The sequence below is a fragment of the Schistocerca serialis genome, chromosome 4 (genome assembly GCF_023864345.2).
Source record: "Schistocerca serialis cubense isolate TAMUIC-IGC-003099 chromosome 4, iqSchSeri2.2, whole genome shotgun sequence".
NCBI classification, from domain to species: domain Eukaryota; kingdom Metazoa; phylum Arthropoda; class Insecta; order Orthoptera; family Acrididae; genus Schistocerca; species Schistocerca serialis.
The window spans coordinates 275,151,243-275,163,758 of record NC_064641.1 but is presented as its reverse complement, the minus strand read 5'-3'; the positions used below and the strand labels follow the sequence as shown (position 1 = coordinate 275,163,758).

The window sequence follows — 12,516 nt, the reverse complement described above, 5'->3', positions numbered from 1 at the left end:
CTATCTAAACTTCAGTATTCTTCTGTAGCACCACATTTCAAAAGCTTTTATTCTCGTATTGTCTGAACTGCTAATCGTTAACGTTCCACTTCCATAAAGGCTACACATCAGACAACTAACTTCAAAAAAGATCTCCTACCGGTTAAATGTATATTCGTTGTTAACAAATTACTTTTTTCTCAGAAAGATTTTTCTTGCCATTTTACATAGTCTCTAATTTGGCCATTATCAGTTACTTTACCGTCCACACAGGAGAACTCATCTACTACTTTTAGTGTGTCGCTTCCCATATATTTCCCTCAGCCATCATCCGGTTAAATTTGGCTATATTCCATTACCCTTCTTTTTGTTTTATTGATGTTTATCTTATATCAACCTTAAAAGAAACTCTCCAATTCATTCAACGGCTCTTCCAAGTCCTTTGTGCTCTCTGACAGAATTACAATGTCCAGAGCAATCCTCAAAGTTTTTATTTCTTCTCCCTGAACTTTTAATTTCTTCTCGAAATATTGCTTTGGTTTACTTTACATCTAGCTCAATGTACAAATTAAATAACATCGAGGATAAGCTACAACCCTTTCTCACTCTCTTCTTAACCACTGCTTCCCTCTCACGCTCCTCGACTCACAAATACCTTCTGGTTTCTGAACAACTTGCAAATAGCCATTCGTTCCCTATATTTCACGCCTGATGCATTTACAATTTCAAAGAGTGTATCCCAGTCAACATTATTAAAAACTTTCTTTAAGTCTACAAATGTTATAAAAGTGCGTTTGCCTTTCCGTAACCTATCTTCTAAGGGAATTTGTACCGTCAATATTGCGCCACATGTTCCTACATTTCTCTAAATCCAAACTGGTCTCTCCGAGGTCAGTTTCTACTTAGTTTTTCCATTCTCCTGCAAAAAATTCGTAACAGTCTGCACCCACTTTCTTTGTAATTGTAATTATTACATTCTTTTTGAAGTCTGAGTGTATTTTCCCTATCTCATGTATCTTGCATACCAAGTGGAGTGGTTTAGCACGGCTGGTTGTCTTAAAGATATCATCGTTTCTGAGGGAATACCGGCTACTCTAGGGGCCTTGTTTCGTCTTAGGACTTTCAGCGCCCTGTCACATGATTCTAGCAGCATTATACATCTAATTTCATATTCAGCGATTTACTATTCCCTACTTGGAATATTGTCTTCAAGATTATTTCCGTATGTACATTCATTATACCTTCCAGTTTTCCCCTCTTTGCTTAGTTCTGGTTTTCCATCTGTGCTCTTGGTATTCAGACGACTGCTTTTCTTTTCTCCAAAGGCGTATCTGTCTTTATCTTAGTTAAACATGCTTCAATAGACTTTCATTTGTCCTATAGCCATTCAAGCTTAGCCATATTGCGCTTCCTGTCACTGTCATTTTTTGGAGGTTTTTATTCCCTCTCACCTGCTTCATTTACTGCATTTTTATATTTTTCCTTTCCTCAGTTAAATTCAATTTCTCCTGTGGTAACCAAGATCTGCTAAGCACTGTCTTTCTAACTGCTTGATTCTTCGTTGACTTCACTATTTCAACTCTCAAAACTATCCATTCATCTTCTATTGCATTTCTTTCCCCTGTTTTAGCCAATCGTTACCTAACACTCCCTGTGAAACTGTCATCAACCTGTGGTTCTTTCAGCTTATCCAAGTAACTTTTTCCTTAATTTCCTACTTTTAAGCAATTTATTCAGTTTTAATCTACACTTGAAAACCACTAAATTGTGGTTACAGTCCAGAAGCTATATACAGTCAGTGTAAATCGTGGAGCAGTCACTTGTCCCACATACACTATATAATCAAAAGTATCCGGACACCTGGCTGAAAATGACATACAAGTTCTTGACGACCTCCTTCGGTAATGCTGGAATTCAATAAGGTGTTGGCCCACGTTTGGCCTTGATGACAGCTTCCACTGTCGCAGGCATACGTTCAATCAGGTGCTGAAAGGATTCTTAGGGAATGGCAACCCATTCTTCACAGAGTGCTGCACTGAGGAGAGATATCGATGTCGGTCGGTGAGGCGGGCACGAAGTCGGCGTTCCAAACCATCCCAAAGGGGTTCCGTAGCATTCAAGTCAGGACTCTGTGCAGGCCAGACCATTACAGGGATGCTATTGTCATGTAACAACTCCGCCACAGGCCGTGCATTATGAACAGGTGCTCGATCGTGTTGAAAGATGCAATCGCCATCCTCGAATTGCTCTTCAACAGTGGGAAGCGAGAAGGTGCTTAAAACGTCAATGTAGGCCTGTGCTGTGATAGTGCGCCGCAAAACAACAAGGGGTACAAGACCCTTCCATGAAAAACACACCACTGCCTCCGAATTTTACTATTGGCACTACACACGCTGGCAGATGACGTTCACCGAGCTTTCGCGAAACCAACACCCCGCCATCGGATCACCACATTGTGTACCGTGATTCGTCACTCCACACAACGTTTTTCCACTGTTCAATCGTCCAGTGTTTAAGCTCCTTACACCAAGCGAGACATCGTTTGTCATTTACTGGCGTGATGTGTGGCTTATGTCCAGTCGCTCGACCATGAAATCTAGCTTTCTCATGTCCCTCCTAAGTGTCATAGTACTTGCAGTAGATCCTGATGCAGTCTGGAATTCCTGTGTGAAGGTCTGAATTGATGTCTGCCTATTACACATTACGACACTCCTCAACCGTCGGCGGTCTCTGTCAGTCAACAGACGACGTCGGCCAGCACGCTTATGTGCAGTACTTGTCCCTTCACGTTTCCACTTCACTACTACATCGGAAACTGTGGACCTACGGATTTTTAGGAGTGTGGAAATCTGGCATGTAGAAAAGCAGTGACACCCAATCACCTGACCACTTTCCAATTCGGAGAGTTACGCGGAGCACCCCATTCTGCTCTCTCATTATGTCTAATAACTACTGAGGTCGCTGATATGTCGTCCCTGGCAGTAGGTGGCAGCACCATGCACCTGATATGAAAATGTATGTTTTTGGGGGTGTCCGGATACTTTTGACCACATAGAGTAGCTTTCCTTTACTGACTTGTTTCACTCGACAGACGCGAAAATCAAATATTCGGAAATTTAATAGCCAAGGACCACACTTTAAATACATCTGTCTGTATATACGACGTTTGTCCGGAAAATACGTATAAAAGTTGAATAATGACTTTGTGTTACAAGTTGCAATCACCGCCAGGTGGGACTACTGCTGTAATCAATCCCATCAACGCTCAGTTCGAGTCAGAGCACTCTGCGTGAAGGTGGGAGTGCGCGGCAGCTTGTTGACAGTCACCCTTTCTCACCTGCCGTCGGCATGGAACTCTCTGAGATTGACGAACAGCGTGTCAACATCAAGTTTCTTGCAAAGCTAGGCAAGAATGCCCGTGAGATTTTTGAGTGTTTGAAACAGGTTTACTGAGACAATTCTCTGAAGGAACCAACCGTGAACAAGTGGTTAAAAAGGTTCCGGGATGGCCGAGAAGAAGTGAACGATCACCCTCGCCGAGGATGCCCGTCGACATCGAGTTCCGATGCAAATGTTGAACGAATTCGGGCTTGTGTTCGTAAAGACCCTAGATTGACAGTCAGAATGATTGCTGACGAGCTGTCAGTCCCCGAAACAATCGTTCACGAAATCCTGACACAAAAACTTGAAATGAAGAAATTGTGTGCGAAAATCGTACCGAAGCTCTTGACGCCAGAACAGAAAGCAAAGATTCTCTGCCTCGTGATGACTGGGTGTTGAGTTATGTCCTTAGGTTAGTTAGGTTTAAGTAGTTCAAAGTTCTAGGGGACTGATGACCATAGATGTTAAGTCCCATAGTGCTCAGAGCCATTTTTTAGAAAGCAAAGAGGGTTGAGTGCTGTGAGGATCGCTTGGAAGCAGAGGAACGAGGGGACTTTCTCAACCGAGTCATCACTGGAGACGAGTCCTGGTTTTACGAATTCGATCTGAAGATCAGATCTCAAAGCAAGGAATGTAAACTAGCAGGAGAACCGAGAACAAAAACGTCGTGAAAATCAAGGTCCAATGTGAAGACAATGTTGATTGTTTTCTTTGATTCTAGGGGCATTGTTCACAAGGAATTTGTCCCTCCCGGCCAAAGAGTGAACGGAAATTTTTACGTTGAAGTTCTGACACGTCTCAGAGCTCTTGTGGCCAGATTTCGACCGGAGTTGGCAAAAGGGGGCAGGTGGATCCTTCATCACGGCAATGCGCCCGCTCACGCGTCGCTCATTGTGCGCGAGTTTTTGGCCCGAAGCTCAATCACCGTGACAGACCACCCGCCTTATTCACCCGATTTAGCCCCGTGTGACTTCTTCATGTTCCCGAAATGCTAAAATGGTGCTTCGGGGGCGGCACTTGGGAGATGTGGAAGCCATCAAGGCGGGAACGACACGGCAACTGAACAACATCACAACTCAAGACTTTCAGCAATGATATCAACAGTGGAAACGGCGTTGGCAGAAGTGTATCGCGTCTCAGGGCGAATTGTAATACCTGAATAATTGTAAAATAAAGTTATTATTCAACTTTTATACGTATTTTCCGGACAAACCTCGCACATATACGAACAACGACAATGGCGCTATAGCCAGATATATTTAAATCGTGGTTCTTAGCTACTAAATTTCCGAAGATGCGCGTGTCTGTCGAGTGAAGCATGTCAGTAAAGGTGAGATGTATGCGACTTGTGGCTGCTGCAAAATTTTAATTTCTAAAGGTCGCTTTTTTCCTTGCAGGCGACGCCTGCACTCACTGTACATAGAGTCGTTTCTCCCTCGGCCCACACGATTATTAGGGAAGTACTGAGGGTCGCTAATATTGTTATGGAGTCGCAGCACCAAGCACTGGACGTTGTCTTGAGGGGTATATGCATACATACACATTTAGATGACAAAAGTCATGGGTACCTCCTAATATCGTGCTGGGCATGCTTTTGCCCGGCGCAGTACATCAGCTCGGTTTTTTTTTTTTTTTATGGTGACAACAAGTCTTTGGAAGTTTCCTGCCTCTATAGCCATCCATACTTGTGCAAGTGTTGCTGGTGCAGGATCTGTGCACGAACTGACCTCTCGATTGTGCCCCATAAATGTTCAACGAGATTCATATCGGTCGATCTTTGTGGATAATTCATTCGCTCGAATTGTCCAGAATATTCTTCAAACCAACAGCGAATAACTGTCGACCGGTAACATGGCGCATCGTCATATAGTTTCATCGTTTTTTGCGAACATGAAGTCCATGCATGGCTGCAAATGGTCTCCAAGTAGCAGAACATAACCATTTCCTGTCAGTGGTTGGTTCAGTTGGAACAAGGATCCAGTTCATTTCTTGGAAGCAAAGCTCACACCATTATGGAGCCACCACCAACTTACACAGTGCCTTGTTGACAACTTGGGTACATGGCTTCGTGAGGTCTGCGCCACACTCGAACCGTACCATCATCTCTTATGAATTGAAATAGTGACTCATCCGACCAGGCCACGATTTTCCAGTCGTCTAGGGTCCAACCTATATGGTCACACGCTCAGGAGAGGCACTGCAGGCGATGTCGTGCTGTTACCAAAGGCACTCACGTCGGTCGTCTGCTGCTATAAGTCATTAATGCCTAATTTCTCCCGCACTTTCGTGACAGATACGTTAGTCGTACGTTCCACGTTGATTTCTACGGTTATTTCATGCTGGGTTGCTGTCTGTTAGCACTGAAAACTCTACACAAACGTCGCTGCTCTAGGTCGTTAAGTGAAGGCCGTCAGCCACTGCCTCGTCTGTGGTAAGAGGTGATGCCTGAAATGTGGAATTCTTAGCACACTCTTTGCCTGTGGATCTCGGACAGTTGAATTCTCTCACGCTTTCCGAAATGAAATATGCTATTCTTATGTCTCCAACTACCATTCCGCGTTGAAAAACTATCAGTTTCCATCGCACGGCCGTAATTTCGTCGGAAACCTTTTCACATGAATCACCTGAGTACAAATGACAGCTCCGTCAATACACTGTCCATTTATCTTGTGATAGCGATGCGACCTTCATCTGTATATGTGAATATCGCTATCTAATGACTTAGTCAACTCACTGTAGATGTATGGCATTAATACAGCTTCATATTTTATTGTGACGAAAGTATTAAGTTGTAAACAAAAATATACCACACGAAAGAGTTGAAGAAAAATCTGTATCTCAATATTAAAGGAAAGTATCAGTGGAACAATCGTTGAAGTTTCTTTCCGTGGTACACGTGGTTGAACATGATGGATACAGTTATAATGCTGGATAGTATGACGTTCTGGATAGTCCAAGGAATGACTTCACCGTGTAGGCGCCCATCTACGTGGCACCTGAATGATAACATTAGATAGCAATACCACAACTGTATCCCACAAATACTTGATAATGAATAATTAATTGCTCACTTCTATAGAGAATGTTGCTTCAAGGAAAATATATTACACAATTAAGCTCTAAATTTCTTACTTTCTGATAATGTCGTCATAACGTAACAGTCTTTTTCCTCTTTGTTAGCAGTGCATATCTTTTGTAGTAGCTTTGTTGAAGATTAATGGCTTTCTCAATACTGGTCCGTAACGCATTTTAGAAATTAAAGGTGTCTTCGCCGCTATCTGATGGCATGCCCTCACACTGTTTAGAGTGTCGCAGTCGCTCATCATGGGCACCACGGTCGTGGCCAACGCGCTGTCCTTCGCACCCAACTTGCAGAAGGGCATCGACGCAGCTGCCAAAGTGTTTCACCTCCTGAGGCGGGAGCCCCGCATCACGGACCCAGTAAATCCCTCCAAGGAAATGCGCGTGAGTAACAGCCATGCTCTTGCCCATCGTGACTCGCACAGGCAAGCTCTTGTTCAGGTACTTTCTCACTGGTTCTCTCTGATCATTTCATTCTAACCATATCTCTTAGTGCGATTTACTGAAACTATGTTCATTTTTCTGAGATTTCAAAGCAAGTCCACCCTTATTTCTGTGTTTAGGTTGTTCCCTTAAAGGGTTGAATGAACTGCAAAACAATTTTTTTTGAAACATAAGTCTTCTTGCTCCATCTCTTCGCGCCGTGTGCTGTCACACACAACGTCTTTGGTAATCATCTTTACATATGCTGATGTTCGCTAATATTCGTACGCTCCGATTTTTATTTTCAGTTTCTCCTCATACTGCTGAATTACGGTTTCTGATTGTTTTATCTTGTCCTCCGAAACTCTGATGCTTCTTCTGAGAAGACTGTATATCAGACGTCCTCGCCCTTTATTCCTAGTATTTCTGCTTATCTGTACGATTATATGGTATCTCGCTTCTCACCTTCCTTATTTTCGCTCTACGCAATGCTCCCTCTTGGACGTTTCTAGAATGCATGGCTTTCTAGAGATCTCTCATTAATATTCTCGTTTCCTTTTTCGCTGATGGAGCTAATCCCATCTTCTTTGCCTATATATTATAATCCACTCATTCTAAATGGCCATACGACAATAACCTCTTCCTATCAGCAACTTCAATTAAGTTCGCTTCTAGTTCCACCATTTTCTTTTTATTTCTTCATTTAAGTTGTCGTTTAATAGTGAAACTATTGCACTTCGTCTCCTGTAATCATTTTCCATGGACAGCAGTTGATCTTTTTCTGTCTTTCTTATTTTCTAAACCTCCGACTCGTATGTTCATGTGCTTCCTACTATTGTTTTGTCTATAACATTCCTTTCTAAATATATCTATAAATTTTGTCGTAGCACAGTTTACGCTGTGTGCTGAACGTCATTGCTTTCCATTTCTGTTTTATTCGCAAATGAGGAATGAAAAGAAGAGTGACTGCAGTTCTCCAAGTAAGCGCTCTCTCGTTTTCTTTCAAATTATATGTTTTCGTGAGAAACATACGAAATTTTATTTACTCTTCTTGGGACAAGTAATCTCTAGATCTTAACAAATAACAACAATGTGCGACGCCTCTTTTGTGACGTCCGTCGTTGCAATGAAATGGAAAGTGTTCTATCGCCTACAGAATAAACTGAGCACAAAATATCTAATTCTTCACTAAATTTCTTCTGTCTCCGTAATTTACGCTACGCAACAGTTTTGTCATTCTGGCGAGGAAGAAGGCTCGGTGGAACGAGGGCTTACTAAATCATCTCCTTCGTGGATGAATTTACATTTCCTTTAAATTCAGGAAGTAAATCTCAATCTGCATTTACTACAACTGAAAATGTCTGGGCATTCCGCCTGTTCCTAGACATTTGAGGATAGTGGCAGCTCCAGTGAAGAAGAACATCTTTTGTGAAGTATATTAGTGGTGTCTGTTCCACTAACACTTTTATTTGTGTTATTAGATCTTGTTTAGTTTTCTTCACTGTCATTCGATACTGAATTTAAGCAACAGTACCCTTTATAGTATCCACATGAGAAATAATTTTCTCGTTTTTGGAATTATATTTTTCATTTTTGGTTTTTGCACATATTATTTCATTCCATTGCTTAGTATTTATTGAGAAATATAGTAATATTGTAACGATTAATACGATGAGCGAATTAAAAGTCAGATGGTCGTCTGCTTAGGAGACGCGTGGAGAGGTGCAGTACGAGTTGGTGGAGTTCGCGTATCCCACACGGCTCACCACAATGGTGCTGCGTGGGCTCAGAATGGAGGTACGGCCCGGTCAGACGGTGGCGCTGGTGGGGCCCTCTGGCTGTGGCAAGTCCACCTGCATTCAGCTGCTCGAGAGGTTCTACGACCCCATTTCTGGGATTGTGGTGAGTAATCGCCTCCGACATACCGCAAGCTTTCTTATTCAATTCTGGTTTCGTCACTAATGTTATTACACTCTTTCAACAGCAACATGTCGCACACAACATGATGTTTAAATCTGCTATCACAGAGAACGAGGTCTGATTCCTAGGAGAAAAAGACGACTCAATAAATTCCAATTAAAATATGTACTGGACTGGTATTTACACAAAATGTTGTACGGTGCGTATCTACTGAACAGTGTTTTGGAGTGATTATTTGTTCTAGAGACTTCTGTACTAGACAACAGGCAGTACGAAACAAACGCTTTTCGATGTGTAATACACCTAGCGCATCTTCAGTCATTCATGTGAAAGGTTGACAAGTAGTGTACAGTTCAACAGGGCATGTAACATGACATGTGCAAAATATGGAACATTATTTGAATATGGAACATGGAGACACGATGTTAATGTGTAGGCATGCAAGGTGTGAAAAAATATTCCTGCATCGGGAACAATTTCTGTACACGAAACTTACTACCTGTAGCACAGCATTGTTGCGTGCATGAAACAGACCCAGTACTATTGGACAAACAAGCCTTACAATAAAAATGGATTAAAAAATCTTGCCTGCAATAAAATATTTATTTGCAGTGGTTACTGGGTTCGGTTAGAATGTGACCATCTTCAGACCCTTTATACCGAGATGAAAGCGGTGGGATGAACGGGGCAGGCGTTGTGACTCCACGATTGTCAATTGCTCACATTCTTACCGAAACCGGTAACCGCTGCAAATAAATATTTTATGGCGCCCAAAATTGTTTCTAATTTATTCTAGCCAGACCGCTGTTTTTCTCCATGAGAAATGTTCTAAAAAATTACAGAGCCTTACAATGTGTAGATTACGATCCAGCTACGAGCACACGACAAGCGATATGTGAAATGCACGTACGTGACCTGTCTGGGACATTTTTAGTAACATGTCTTACATAGTACCTGCAAAGAGAATAGGGAGTAATAGACACTGGTTTCTACCTGTGTTCAGAATTCTTCATAACCTGATATGACCACTACCACACGGATAATTATATCGTCCGCTTCACTCGTCCTCTAGGCCATACTTAGACGACTTGTAATCATGAATTTACAAAACTTCTCAGAATGAAAGATGCTGATCTCCATGGTAAGGTTGCACGTAATCGTTAACGCAGATTCGGACCGTATTTGTAGCGTGGTATTATACTAACATCATCCTCCCATTCACGCTACCGCGACGGCTGAATGGAGAACAATGCTTGACCTGTAGAACACGCTGCGTATCACGTTCCAAAATGTGGCCCTAGCAGTTATCTGCGCTGTACAGTGGACAGAATGCTAGAAACATTCCCAAATGTAAAACAAATAAGTAAATTTAGATGTATTGAAAGAATGCTAATTTTTATATTAAACCCTGGCGGACCAAAGTGAACACGTTTCATTTGTGTACTAAGGTGTTCAATTCGTGTGCCGTAGAAAATACATGAATACGAGGCAAAATTCTGCAGATGTGATGCAATTTTGGCAATATGTAAGTTATTTACTACGACTAAATGTGGAATAGTGACTACACGTGTTTATTTAATTTAAATGTCAGTCTCTACATAAAATTTCCAAGTACTCTCGCCCTGTTTATTTGTTTGCTAGTTCACAGTATGTGGAACTTTTTAAAAATAGCTGCCGATGTTTTTCTGATTTCCTTTTATGACATGAAATCTAGCTGTTCCAAAAACTGATTGACATCGCAAATAACATTGGTGATAAATTTACAGTTAATGTAAACAAACTATTAGTAAGATAATTACCTAATAATACAGAGGCAGAATCGTCCAGATTATGTTATCGCATGAATGTGGCTATTATAAACAGATGGAAAACTTACAGAAGCTATTCTTAAAGCAATTGAAAGTGACAATCATTTTCAAGGATATTCGACTGCGATTTTAACAAAAAGTCAATACTGTCTCATCACTAGTATATCACACTTTTTATAATTCCTCGTTCGCGAACGCCAACTCAACTAAATTAAGTAGTCCCACATTGGACTTCCACTCTAGTAGTGAACGCCCTAAACATAGTAGAAGAATAGAAAAAACAACACACACCGGAGAAATTGGCAATATGAAAGCAGTTCACTAGGTATTTCGGATGATTTTCAAACAAATTAAACTTTGCAAGCAAATCACGGACCCCACTTTCAGTTTTCATAAAGTACTTTTACGGCATTATTTATAAATATAAAATACATTCCGTCAGTCCATATAGTTTCAAGACCTGATTAATTAAAAAAATAAGAAAAAGTAAGATAGTGGTGTTCCGCGTAGCCTCTCCCAAACTGTGTACAATGCACAGGCCGCCCCACACAGCCATGCGAAACTGTCTGAGAGGCCCTCCTCTGGGATGTTGTTCGACTCGTGCATCCCATTGGCGTGAATGTGGGCGGTTATGTGGTCAAAGCGTTGAGGCTTCATGCGAATTTCAGCACTTCGTCGTGTTGTGTTAGGTTCGCATTGACAATACTAAGTCTCAACATCCGTGATGACTTTATACAGAAAAGAATTGTCCGCGTTTTGCATTTCAGTCAAGTCGCGGCAGGCAATCACAGTCGTTGTTTCTGTTCGGAAGGCAGGTCAGACACTGAACCCACTTTTTCTTGAGAATACTGTGAGAATGTAATTAACACGTGATTTAGAGATGTTTCCCCATTGCGATTTGTGACACAGCAACGTTGAGTCAGCGTGTAAAAAAACTACAGATACAAAACTTTAAAGTAGAATAGATAAAAAGAAACACTTTTTATGTGGCAAAAGTTGCGCAGGTGCTGCCTTATCTCTATAGTAGTGCATGAGAGTTTTGACGCTAATGACAATCAGAGACAGAGTGACAGCGTGTGGATATTATTTTAGAAATGTTCCTAAAAATGTCGACCATTTACATTAATGCTTAACTGAAATTTGCGTGCTAATAATAACTGTCCAACACGCTCAAATCAACCAGCTGTTTTTCAAATAACGGCTGCAGCTTCAGCCAGATGGGCAACTATCTCTTCTGGAGTGTCCATCTCAGTCTCGTACACAAAACGCTTCATCTGCCTCCACAAAAAGAAAGATAGAGAAGTCAAGTAAAGTCTCTAAAACAATATTCATCACATGATACTTCGAACACCAGCTCTGACTCTATGCCTAGAGGGGAAACGGCGCACTTGTGAAACATCTTTATCAAATAAACAAGTATTTCTTTTTTCTCCTCTAGACACTAAAATTTTGTGAACGTAATTTTTATACCCTATAAAAAAACTGAAGCACACAGAAGACATGGTCGGATGTCAGTGTAGCTTCATACGCGTACACACAGTCGGCAGGTAGATCCTCTGTGTCACCTAGAAAGCCTACCAAAGTGTATTAATGCTGTAATTCTTCAGGCTTTCCTGGCGATCTGAAAAAAAAACGGAACTTCTACCGGACGTTCGCGTCGTTCTCGCACTATATTTTGACGGTGTAACTCGATGATTTCTTCATTTGCTACCCGAGAATGGTCCTTGGGCGTTTTTTTTTCACTTTTCATTCCCTTTCCTGAAGGGGTTGGGCAGGGTGTTTGAGGGCTTGCATTACCCTTTTGTTGTACTGGAACATTTCATTTATTTATTTGTTCAGCTTTCTTGCAGTTGTGCAGTTGATCATTTTTACAATATAGAATATAAAATTTTAAGTCATATTGAAATACAGTACAAGTGCTATA

General features: G+C 41.5%; 1 protein-coding gene across 1 annotated transcript in view; it reads left to right on the top strand.

Annotated features, from left to right (window-relative positions):
- Nucleotides 1-12,516, top strand: part of LOC126474393 (ATP-dependent translocase ABCB1-like) — a gene marked incomplete at its 3' end in the record, with an annotated part of 166,238 nt that overhangs the window by 130,280 nt on the left and 23,442 nt on the right. Inside the window, exons 18-19 of the mRNA XM_050101861.1 lie at nucleotides 6,666-6,825; nucleotides 8,572-8,766. Coding sequence (XP_049957818.1) covers nucleotides 6,666-6,825; nucleotides 8,572-8,766 — 355 coding nt within the window. The remainder of the gene's footprint in view (nucleotides 1-6,665; nucleotides 6,826-8,571; nucleotides 8,767-12,516) is intronic.